Source organism: Macaca nemestrina, chromosome 10 (genome assembly GCF_043159975.1).
Source record: "Macaca nemestrina isolate mMacNem1 chromosome 10, mMacNem.hap1, whole genome shotgun sequence".
NCBI lineage: Eukaryota > Metazoa > Chordata > Mammalia > Primates > Cercopithecidae > Macaca > Macaca nemestrina.
The window spans coordinates 31,365,295-31,377,341 of NC_092134.1; the positions used below are offsets into that span (position 1 = coordinate 31,365,295).

The following is a 12,047-nucleotide window of genomic DNA, read 5'->3' on the forward strand; positions in this document are numbered from 1 at the left end:
ACAGGCATGAGCCACCATGCCTGGCCAGTATTCTTAATTCTGACTTCTAATACAATTTTCTTCCCTACTCCCCAAGTGGCAAACAAATCCTTCCTTTTTCTCCACTCCCTTATTTCCATAAAAATTTCAGCTCTCTCTCCATGGAAAAGTCTCTCATGATTATCCCTTTTGTCTAATAGTGTTTGTTATATTTTAATCTGTACTCATTTAAAAGCTATACAGTAGTCCTACATCATTTCATGCAAATAAATGATTAATCCTCAACAGGGATGTCAGCTCCTTGAGGACAAAGCCCTGATTTCCATTTTATCTTCCTTAAAAAAATCTGTTATGTTGTGTTGTCTGTTGCTGTGGAGGATCCAAAGAGGGTAGGCATGGTGTCGAAAAGTGTCTGAGTTTAATTAATGTTTGACTAAATAGTGGTCATCCATTTTTGGTTTGAATCATTTCCTTTATGTGAAGAGAAGAAATCATCCCTGTGTTAACCATTGAGCTCCTGATTTTTTAAAATTGTGCTTTATTGCACTAAGCCACTTTGCATTGAGAAAACGGGTGTCTTTAATCAAATGTGATTAGAAATGCTGCTGGTGATCAGCAGATTTTACTTCCTGATTAATATCATAGGAGGAAGAGGTTTAATAGAAAAGATAAAGCTTAAAATGTCTTTAATATATCTTAGTCTTTCTTTTAGTGCTTCATTGCAAAACAAATTTTGTTTTCAGAAACTAGGGAGACTTTTGTAATCTAGGAACATGGTACATTTATCTTTTCTTTTTCCCTTGTTGGAGGGAAGACAAGGTTAGAGGGACCTTGATTCTAAGGCAGCTTCTAAGGCTTCTTGGCATGTTAAAGTGCCAGTCTTTGCGGTATCACTTTCTGAGTCCACTTGCTAGACTTTTGAGACTTTTTTTTTTTTTTTAACTCAGCCTAATTCCCTGGAGATTCATTAAAGTTGTTGAGAGATTCCATCTTTTTCAGCACCTTTTTGAGTCCTGGCTTCTTACAGAAGTGGCGTAGCCCAGGAGGTCTCCTCATAGTGTTATGTCTGGGAGTCTCCATCTGCTGTAAGTGGAGATTAAGGATTTTAGTGGTTTTCTTTTTAGTATTGTCCTCAAGGGTGCTGGCAAGCTGATTTGCCAAATTAACTAGATCAGAAGTGGGCATAGTTTCCCATTCTGTTCGGGCCCTTTTGACAAGCTGGGAGAGTTCTCAAGAAAGGCTGTTCACTAACATGGAATAAAAGGCTACTTGAATAGATTCAACATTTTCTTTAAATACAACCTGGAGCGTACTGTAATAGTTGTACATAAGGTTCTTGGGCGTAGGCCTGGAGATTTTTCCAGGGTAAGGCTTTAGGAAGAGCCTCGAGAATAGACTTGTGGAGTGTTTTTTTGTTTTGTTTTGTTTTGTTTTTTTCTTCTATACCTTCGACTCTATCCATAGTCTTTTTTTTTTTTTTTTTTTTTTTTTGAGGCGGAGTCTCGCTCTGTCGCCCAGGCTGGAGTGCAGTGGCGCGATCTCGGCTCACTGCAAGCTCCGCCTCCTGGGTTCCCACCATTCTCCTGCCTCAGCCTCCCGAGTAGCTGGGACTACAGGCGCCGCCACCACGCCCGGCTAATTTTTTTGTATTTTTAGTGGAGACGGGGTTTCATTGTGTTAGCCAGGATGGTCTCGATCTCCTGACCTCGTGATCCGCCCGTCTCGGCCTCCCAAAGTGCTGGGATTACAGGCTTGAGCCACCGCGCCCGGCCTATCCATAGTCTTTAGGGGTGTTTTTTGTCTAAATCCCCCTCAGGATCATGCCAGTGAGCCTTGACCATCCAGTGTTGTGCCTGACCTTCACTGAGGAGAATGTGAACCACCTGTTGTGGGTGAGAAACCCTGGCTGATAACCCTAAGTTACTATGTTGAATTAATCAGCAAATTGATGAGGATCCCCAGTAACCTCTGGAAGTTCCCTGGCAGTGGCATGAAGTTCAGCCTTGCTCCAAAGAACAAAAGAAATTTGGAGTCTAGAGGAATTGTCAATGAGTTTAATTTTCATTTCTTTCTTCTTCTTTCTTTCCTCTCTCTCTCTCTTTTTTTTTTTTTAAGAGACAGGGTCTTGCTCTGTCATCTGGGCTCAAGTGTTGTATTACAATCATGGCTCACTTCAGCCTCCAACTCTTGGGCTAAAGTGATTCTCCCACCTTACCCTCCCAAGTAGCTGAGACTACAGACATGCACCATGCCTGGCTAATTGATTTGTTGGTTTTTTTTTTTTTTTTTTTTTTTTAGAGACAGGATCTCTGTATGTTGCCCAGGCTGGCCATGAACTCCTGACTTCAAGCCATCCTCCAGCCTTGGCCTCCTGAGTAGCTGGACTCCAGGTGTGCGCCACCATGCCTGGCTCATTAAAAATTTTTTTTTTTTTTCTGTAAAGACAAGGTCTTACTATGTTGCCCCAGCTGGTCTCGAATGCCCAACTTCTTGGCCTTGCAAAGTGCTGGAATTACAGAATGAGCTACCACACTCAGGCTAGTTTAATTGAATTGTTTTATTTTTATTTTTTTCCTTCATGCAGCCTCCTTTAACTTTAAAGGGACAGATTTTGGCAGACCAGAAAAAGAGAGGAGAACAGAGAGAAAAGAAGGAAGGGGAAGTCTCATCTGTTCCAGAGAGGAAAGAGTTTGGGTCCTTAAGGCCTTGTTCTTTTTTTAATTTTTTTCCAGCTTTTTTTTTTTTTTTCTTTTGAGACAGGGTCTCCTTCTGTCACCCAGGCTAGAGCACTGTGGCACAGTAATAAATGCTCACTGCAGCCTCCACCTTCTGGGCTCAAGCAATTCTCCTGCCTCAGCCTCCCAGGTAGCTGTGACTACAGGTGCGTGCCACCACGCCTGGCTAATTTTTTGGTGTTGTAGAGACAGGGTTTTGCCATGTTACCCATGCTGGTCTCGAGCTCCTGGGCTCAAGTGATCCACCTACCTCTGCCTCCCAAAATGCTGGGATTAAAGGTGTGAGCCACTATATCTGGCCTTTTTTTTTTTTTTTTTTTTGAGACAGGGTCTCATTCTGTCACCTAGACTGGAGTGCAGTGATGCAGTCATGGCTTACTGCAGCCTCCACCTCTTGGGCTCAAATAATACTCCAGACTCAGCCTCCTGAGTAGCTGGGACTACAGGTGTGTGCCACCATGCCTGGCCAATTTTTAATTTTTTTGTAGAGATGAGGTCTCACTATGTTACCCAGGCTGGTCTTGAACTCCTGGCCTCAAGTGATTCTCCCACCTCAGCCTCTGAAAGTGCTGACTTTATAGGCGTCAGCCACCTGGTCCTTGTTTTTTCTTAACTGTTTATCTTAATTAATTTTGAGATTCTGTGTTGTAGAGAGGCAATTTTAGGACCCTGAGTGTGCTTAGAAGCTTCAAGGTACCAATTAAAGTATGCCTCCCACTCAGATTTTTAATTATAAGACTGCTGTCTTGTATTGTTTTTTTCTTTTGAGATGGAGCCTCACTCTGTCGCCCAGGTTAGAGTGCAGTGGCACCATCTCAGCTTACTACAACCTCCGCCTCCCAGGTTCAAGCGATTCTCCTGCCTTAGGCGCCCAAGTAACTGGGATTACAGGCACCTGCCACCATGCCTGGCTGATTTTTGTTTTTGTATTTTTAGTAATGGGGTTTCACCATGTTGGTTAGGCTGATCTCAAACTCCTGACCTCAAGTGATCCTGCCTCCATGGCCTCCCAAAGTGCTGGGATTACAGGCCTGAGCCACCACGCCTGGCCCTGATTTTGTTCTAAGAAAGACAAGTTTGTGGACTCAAAAGATCTCCAGGATGGCCATCCAAATTAGTTTTGATGTTCTCTATCCATTGATTTAAAACTGTTCACAAGAGAAGATCATAATTTTTTTTAATTAAAAAATTTTTTATAACGGAAAAAATAGAGACGAGGTCTTACTGTGTTGCCCAGGCTGGTCTTGAGCTCCTGGGCTCAGATAGTCCTCCCAACTCAGCCTCCCAAAGTGCTAGGACTACAGGTGTGAGCCACCACACCTGGCCAAAGACCATAATTTTTGAACATGTAGCTAGCTGGCAGGGGTCCCAGGAGGGGGACTATGATTACATGCTTTTTTCGGCTTCTCATTCATCTCCCAAGAACAAAGTAAGAACCCTATAAGCCCTGTCAGGGAATGTTTGGGGTTTGGACCAGGGTTCCACAAACTAAAGTACACGTGCAAGTGTGTGGAAACATGTCAGAACAAAACCAAAACCAAAAGTTCTATTGGGGTTCTCTTCCACGGTGTTGACAGTTCTTTCCATAGAGTACCATAATGAGCATTAAAGATCTTTATGCCCTTCCACTTACCCCCCTACCCCAAATCTAGAGGCTGATTAGAGAGATGCTGTGTTTTAGGGCAGGTAGACCGCTTCAGTGCCTTCAGTGTTGAACTCATGGGGTTCTGGGTGGCCATGGGCATTGTCCAATCAAAAGGACTTTAAAAGGCAGTACCTTACTGGCAAGGTACTTCCTGACTTCAGAGACAATGTGTCGAAGGAACTAGTCCAGTAAAAGAGCTCTTATTCAGGTCTTCTTGTTGTACAACCAAAACACTGACTTGGTGTTAATCTTTTTCCATCAAGCCTTGGGGGTTAGCAGCATTACAGATAAGGAAAGCCTGACAGCATTTGCACAAAACAGTAGAGTCAGCCTGTCCCTTCCCTTCCTGCTTTAAATCCTGATGCTTGCTTCTCTTCGTTACTAATAAATGTTCTTTGTCACATTTTTCCCATAATTAAATTTCATCAGTATTAAAAACGTGTTCAGGTAGATATCCTTTCTCATCAGTGATTTTCTTTGGGAACTGATCTGCTGCCTTTTTGTCTGCAGAAGGTGCTTCTCCGGTTATCTTGACATTTTTAAGCCAAATCTCTTTTTAAAATGATCAAATCGTTCTTTGCTGGCATTACATTCTCCTGCTTTAGACCCTTATTGTCCTTTTGCTTTAAGTTGTCATCTAACAACTTTGCTTTTTCTTGCATTATGTTAGTCTATAGGAATGTGTTTCTTATAGCAATTCTGGACCCACGTTAAAGCGCATTTTCAATACAAGATAAAAAGGCATTTAGCAAAAAATGCAGTTTTTTCGAGCTGTCAGTGACAGCTTCACAGTGATTCTTAGCTAAATTCATTTGTCTTGAAATGGCCAGCAACCACTGCTGCAGACCTCAATTTATGGTGCATATCAAACCATTCAACTTTTTCTTGTAATGTCATGACTTTCCTCTGCTTCTTGGGAGCACTTCCATTAGCGCTAGTGGCACTTTCTGAGTCCCATGGTGTTCTTCACAGTTTACGGTATTGCCTTAAATATGAAAAATACGTAAGAAAGATAAGAGATCACTTTTTACCACAACATGCAATTTACTAGAGAGACAGACTGCTCACATGGAGATAATTAGTGTCACTACAGATACTCGCAGCACATGAGCTCGCTGCAATATTAACAGCGCCAACAACATTACCAATGCCCCGACAATGTGGGGGCGTTGGTAAGGCCACGAAAATGGCGAGAGCATGAGTGATACTGGATTGAGCTGAAGGGTGAATGGGAAGGCAGGAGATTACCTTGAAAGGGACAGAAAATGTGGGGTAGAGGGACTCACTGGAATGGATATGGAGTGCAGGGAAGGTGTTCCCAAGGTACGGGAACATGTTCGCGTGCCAATGGGAATAATCCTGTTGAAAGGAAAAGAGAGGCAGGGTCTTGAGAACACACAAGTTGATGAGATCCAGAGCAAATAGAGATTGGATGTCTGCAAGGTGGAGGGACACTTCCTCTATGGTAAGAGGAATGAAAAAGAAAATGGGATATATGTGTGGGTAGGTTTATAGATTTAGGGTGCAAACATGAGGGAACTTCTATCTAAAGCTTTCCATTTTCTCCTGACCTATTTAGCAAGGTCATTAGCCGAAACCTCACAGGTAATAAGGTCGTTATCCTCCCATATCTTGTCAGTCCCTTCTGTTTCTTGGTTTTTTGGTTTTTTGAGGTGGAGTCTCACTGTGTTGCCCAGGCTGGAGTGCAGTGGCATGATCTTGGCTCATTGCAACCTGTGTCTCCCAGGTTCAAGCAATTCTTCTGTCTCAGCCTCCCGAGTAGCTGGGATTAAAGGCGCACGCCACCATGCCCAGCTAATTTTTTGTATATTAGTAGAGACAGGGTTTCACCATATTGTCCGGGCTGATCTCTAACTCCTGAGCTCAGGAATCCACCCTCCTCAGCCTTCCAAAGTGCTAGGATTACAGGCGTGAGCCACCGTGCCCAGACGGTCCCTTCTGTTTCTGCTTGTGTTTGTAAATGCTCTGGGAAGAGTCTTAAACTTTAGAGGGATTCTAGTAACTGCCTTAAAATCCTTCAGTGCTCCCAAGACACAGAGGGCACGTCACGCTTAGGGCCCAGCTTTCTTTCCTAGACCCATTTCTCAACAGTTATCTACCTGTCTTCTGGACAAAGCCAGCCACTCAGTTGCCCTAAAACAATTTGCCCTTGCTGCTTTTCAGCCTTCGAGCATGCTTTTCTAACTGGCTGGCCCAGTCCTTTTTTCCCTACCTGGTGAACTCATTCTTCAAGACCCATTTCAAATACCACATCCATTTAAACCTCTTTGATTCTGCTACCCCATTCCAAGCATGGTGAGACACTAAGTCTTTTAGTTTGTCCGTGTCAGGAACTGTAGCTTATTCACCTGGATATAACACAATGTGTGTGGTAGGCAGTAAGTGAATACATGAATTTTGATTGCTTTACCCATTTCTCTAGCAATTCTAATGAAATTAAAATTTAATGAAAGTTATATACTCTCAGTCTTCGATGCGAAGAAAACGCTGTTTCTTTTTTTGTTCTAGGTGGTTCTGGAATGGAGCCGAGATCAATACCACGTTCTGTTTGATTCCTATAGAGACAATATTGCTGGAAAGTCCTTTCAGAATCGGTGAGATCTATTTTGGAGAAATCTATTATTTGGACCTAAATCATGAGTCATAAATTGCCATCCTGTAAATATGACAGTTTAAGTGGTCTTTCTGAGTTATAGATATGGTTTAACTTACTCAAGAGTATGCCCATCTGGTGTGTTCACTTCAGCAGCGCATATACTATATATATATAAAAAAAAAAAAAAAAGGAATGATACAGAGAAGATTAGTGTGGCCCCTGTGCAAGGGTGACACACCAATTCATGAAGTATTCCATAAAATCTTTTTTTAAAATAAGGAAAGAAAACATAATATGCCCATCTGAAGAAAGTGTGTTCACCGCACTTGGTGGGTGAAAAATCTGATTCTCAGAGAGTAATCCCACTTAATAGTTTATTGGGTATCTTAAATTGCATGATTGCATTTTCTGTCTCCCCAGGTCTGTGAGGTAAAGGGAATTTCATTCCCCTGTAGGATGATGAAACCAGGTGGCTACTACACAGCCAGTTTCTGAGCCCTGGCCAGAATTCTGTTGACAACATCCTGTGAACTGAGACCACTCCCCAGTAACCACTGGGCCTGAACCCCACTCCGTTGGTCACGTGTTGCTGCTTATCTGTGAGGGAGGAGCAAACAGCCTTATACCTTATAGTGTGGGTCTTTCTCTTGGAAGGCCAAGCTTCTTAGTGCCGCCATTCTGGAATGCAGCCTTCACCATTTCTTGCCTTTGGGGATTTTTTTTTCCTCTTGGCAAGACAGGCCTCAGAATGGAAGCAATTTTTTTTCAACACCCTCCTTCCCTTTTTGCAGATAAAATGAATCACACAAGTCCTTTCTGATTTTGTTTCTGTCTTCTCACTATTTTTTTGGTTTGTTTTAGAAAATGTAGCCATTTCATTATAAAAGATGCTATCTTATCTTATCTTACCTTATCTTATCTTATCTCATCTTATCTTTTTTGGGAGATGGAGTTGCACTCTTTCCCAGGCTGGAGTGCAGTGGCGTAATTTCGGCTTACTGCAGTCTGCACCTCCTGGGTTCAAGTGATTCTCCTGCCTCAGCCTCCCGAGTAGCTGGGATTACAGGTGTGTGCCACCACACACAGCTAATTTTTGTATTTTTAGTAGAGACAGAGTTTCGCCATGTTGGCAAGGCTGGTCTCAAACTCCTGACCTCAGGTGATCCACCCACCTCAGCTTCCGAAAGTGCTGAGGTTATAGGCGTGAACCACCGCTCTTGGCCTATTGTCATTTTAAAACGAATTAAGTATTTTTAAAATGTTTCAGTTTTATTTTCAAATATGGCAAATATGGATAATTATAACCTTACAAACTAAAGCACTTTGGGGTCCATAAGAATTTTTTAATTTTAAGGGACCAAACAGTAAAAGTTTGAGGATCATTCCTTAATATAGCAGTTCTGAAACTTTAACTTTCAGTGGAAGGCTTAAGAAAATAACAGTTACTTCCCAGCCCAGAGTTTCTGTGTCTGTAGGTCTCAGAGGGGTTCTGAGAATCTGCACTTCTACCGAACTTCCTGGTGATACCAAAGTTGCTGGTCTGGTGCCCCCACTGTGAAAACTACTGCAGTAAAGGATTTTTAATGAAATATAATTTTCACTTTAACAAGTTAATTTCCCTAAGGAAAGTTCTAAATTGATTAACTTTTTAAAATCCGATATTTATTGATTTGTGCTTTATGCTGTGCCACGTGCAGATGGTTTACAGATACATAGATCTCTGCCCCGAAGGAGCTTCAAACCTTTTTAAAATTTTTAAAATTAATTTTAAAAATTAATTCATTACTTATTTATTTTTAGAGATGAGATCTTACTGTGTTGCCCAGGCAGGTCTCAAACTCCTGGACTCAAGCAATCTCCCATCTTGACCTCCCAAAGTGCTGGGATTAAAGGGATGAGTCACCATGCACAGCTGCTTCAAACTTTTAGAAAGAAAACTAGCTTATTAGAAAATGCAGATTTTGAGGTCAGCAGTTTTAATCAAACACTCTTGTTCTCTTTCTAAAGTTTAGAGGTTGTACTAAAATATAGTTTGATTTTTATGTAGGCATAATTCAAAATTTCCTCATTTTGATGGTGACAAATAAATGGATCATAAATAACATTTCACATGGTCTAATATATTTTAAAATACCATAACATTCATATATTTTCGTTATTTTGCTAGTTTCTCTACAATTTTTTTTTATTTTAAAAAAATTATTTATTTTAATAGAGATAGGGTCTTGCTGTATTGCCCAGGCTGGTCTCAAACTCCTGACTTCAAGTGATCCTCTTACCTAAGCCTCCCAAAGTGTTAAGATTAGAGGCGTGAGCCACCATGCCTGGCCAGTGTAAATCTTTTTAAGGTTGTTTGCTCTGAATGAAAAAAATCCCATTCCATATGTCAGTAAAAGTGAATATGTAAACTATCCACTGCTACTTATTGTGGGTCTTTACGTCTATCTGGGGCTCAATTTTGTCATCCATAAAATGTAGATATTAGATTAAGATCTGTTAGATTAAGATTACAATCTCTTCCAAGTGTTTGGTTCTAAAATACTATTTAAGGCCAGGCGTGGTGGCTCATGCCTATAGTCATAGCACTTTGGGAGGCCAAGGTGGGCACATCACTTGAGGTCAGGAGTTCAACACCAGTCTGGCCAACATAGTGAAACCCCGTCTCTACCAAAAATATAAAAATAAGCCCAGGCGGTGGTGAGTGCCTATAATCCCAGCTACTTGGGAGGCTGAGGCAGGGAGAATTGGTTGAACCTGGGATGCAGAGGTTGCAGTGAACTGGGATGGTACCACGGCACTCCAGCCTGGGTGACAGAGCGAGACTATCTCAAAAAAATAAATAAATAAATAAGACACAAAATACTATTTAAGTTCTCTGTTTTCTCACCTACTTTATAGAATGTAGAACTAAGGGACTGTTAAGTGGCTTTAATATTCACTTAACAGTGATTAAAATGAAAGTTGTGTCAGTGTCATCGCTGCTTTGGTTCTGAGTCATGGGTGACTTAGTCTTAGTTTTCAGCTCTAAGATAAAGCATTCCTTCTCATCTGTGAACCAAGATAGTGACCTAGTGGTTAGAATGAAAGATTTAGAGTGTGACCATGTCTAATAGGAAAACAACTGACTCATTGACCTCATGCAGATCACACAATCTCTTTCCATTTGTCAGTTTCACCAAAGTTACATTGATCATGTAATACATACAGTATATTATGTTTTAATCAGCTAAATATATATGATATATTAAAAATATTTAATAGCAGATGATTACTTTTACAGGAAAACTTAAGATGTAATTCTCTCCTTTAACCTTTTCTTTTAAAAACATCACTTAAGCAGTTTTTAAAAATTTATTGTTAGTCTGAGCATAAATCACCTGGGAGGCTGGGAATGAGATGACCTTGGATAATTTACATGTAGGCAGTGTGAGGCAGATGGATTTTTTTTTTTTTTTTAATGAGAAAGACTGATGTATATATGATAAAGGAATGAACTAATAGGCAACAAATATGTATTAAACCCCACCCATGTGGGAGGAACTGTTCTAGGCCCTAGGCATATAGTGGTGAACAAAATGAACTCATTGGCCTTATATAGATAGAACTGGCATTTTAGGGGGAAAAAAAGTGAAGTATATAACCTACATGTATATCAGTGGTTCCCAAAGTGCAATTTCTGGAGCAGCAACATCAGCATTACCTGAGAGCTTGTGAGAAAAAGAAATTCTACAAACACTAGAATTTGTTTATTGATAAATTCTGAAAAACCCTAGATAGGGAAACCTTTGTAAATCATTACAGTAGGGAGAGAGAGCCTGAAGATGTAGGAAAGAGAGGAAATAATTAATGAAGCAGGGCACAGAATGCATGATACAATTTCTGCCCTAGAGATATTCCATCTAGTGGAAGATAGGGCTGCATGGAAAATAGCACAACACAGTACGATCAGGATTCCTTACAGTCCAAAGTAGTGTGGAAGCTGCATATTAAGCTATAGATTCTCTTTGTGAGGGGTGAGGGAAGGGAGGGGGTTGAGGAAGGAGGAGGTGGTTAAAGGAAGCATGAAAGAAAGAATGTTCTAGGCAGAAGGAAAAGCATGTTCAAAGGTACAAAGGCCTGCAAGTTCGTTTCGTCTTTGGACAAGGGTATACAATTGGATCATCCAGAACACAAGGTGCAGATTATGAAGGACTTTGGACCTTATTCTACAGGCAGTGGTGAAACTTGACAAGACAGTTGGTAAATACTCAGCTATCACATATGCCAGAGAATAAGTTGATTCCTTATTTTCCTGATGAAGCTCTGGAACTCTGTTGTCTCTTTGATCTTTATTTTCCACTGTTCTCTTCCATTTGCTCTCTCCCCTCTGCTCAGGGAACTTGGCCTCTGGGTCCTTGAACAAGCAAGATATGTTCCTGCCTCAGGGCATTTGCATTTGGTATTCCCTTTCTCTGGCACATTCTTCTCCCAGTTACCCACCTGGCTAGCTTCCTCACTTCCTTCATCTCTTTGCTGAATTTACTGAGGCCATCTCTGATCTCCCTATTTAAAACTGACCACCCCCTCCACCCCATAGGCACTCTTTCTATCCCCATTTGCTGCTTTACTTTCTCCACAACATTTAACATCATCTGACTTTATTTATTTGATTTATTTCCTGTCTTCTCCCTTCTGGAATGTAAGCTCCATGAAAGCACAGATTTGGGCTTTGTTTTATTTACTGCTGAAACCTGTGCACCTAGAACAGTACCTAGCATATACTAAGTGCTCAATAAGAATTATTCAGTGAATGGATAAACTCATCCAGTTATCTCCCCTACTTCTTGTAAGCTAAAGGTTGTTGTCATTTCTGTTTATTTTTTCCTTCCATAATTCAAAAGATTTATCTACCAAATGGTATTTATTTTCCCACGAGATAATATGGTAGCAAGTCTACCATATTACCACAAGATAATATGGTAGAAAGTCTAGGCTGTGCCTGGGCTGTGAGGAGGATAAAAGGATGGTATGCTTTGGTCCGTGGCCTAAAAATCAGACTGCGAAACCCATACAGTTTCTTGGAAAGTACTAA

At 41.1% G+C, this 12,047-nt stretch overlaps 1 protein-coding gene and 1 non-coding gene across 3 annotated transcripts in view; both read left to right on the forward strand.

Moving 5' to 3' along the window:
- The window catches only part of LOC105493830 (N-acetylglucosamine-1-phosphate transferase subunits alpha and beta), an 87,707-nt gene that overhangs the window by 27,255 nt on the left and 48,405 nt on the right, over nucleotides 1-12,047 (forward strand). For both annotated transcript variants that reach the window (XM_011761759.3, XM_071071238.1), the window contains exon 2: nucleotides 6,889-6,974. In XM_011761759.3, the coding sequence (XP_011760061.2) occupies nucleotides 6,889-6,974 (86 nt within the window). The remainder of the gene's footprint in view (nucleotides 1-6,888; nucleotides 6,975-12,047) is intronic.
- On the forward strand, nucleotides 7,139-7,245 carry LOC112428903 (U6 spliceosomal RNA). Its single transcript, XR_003020966.2, has one exon. It is a non-coding gene; the product is annotated as a U6 spliceosomal RNA (small nuclear RNA).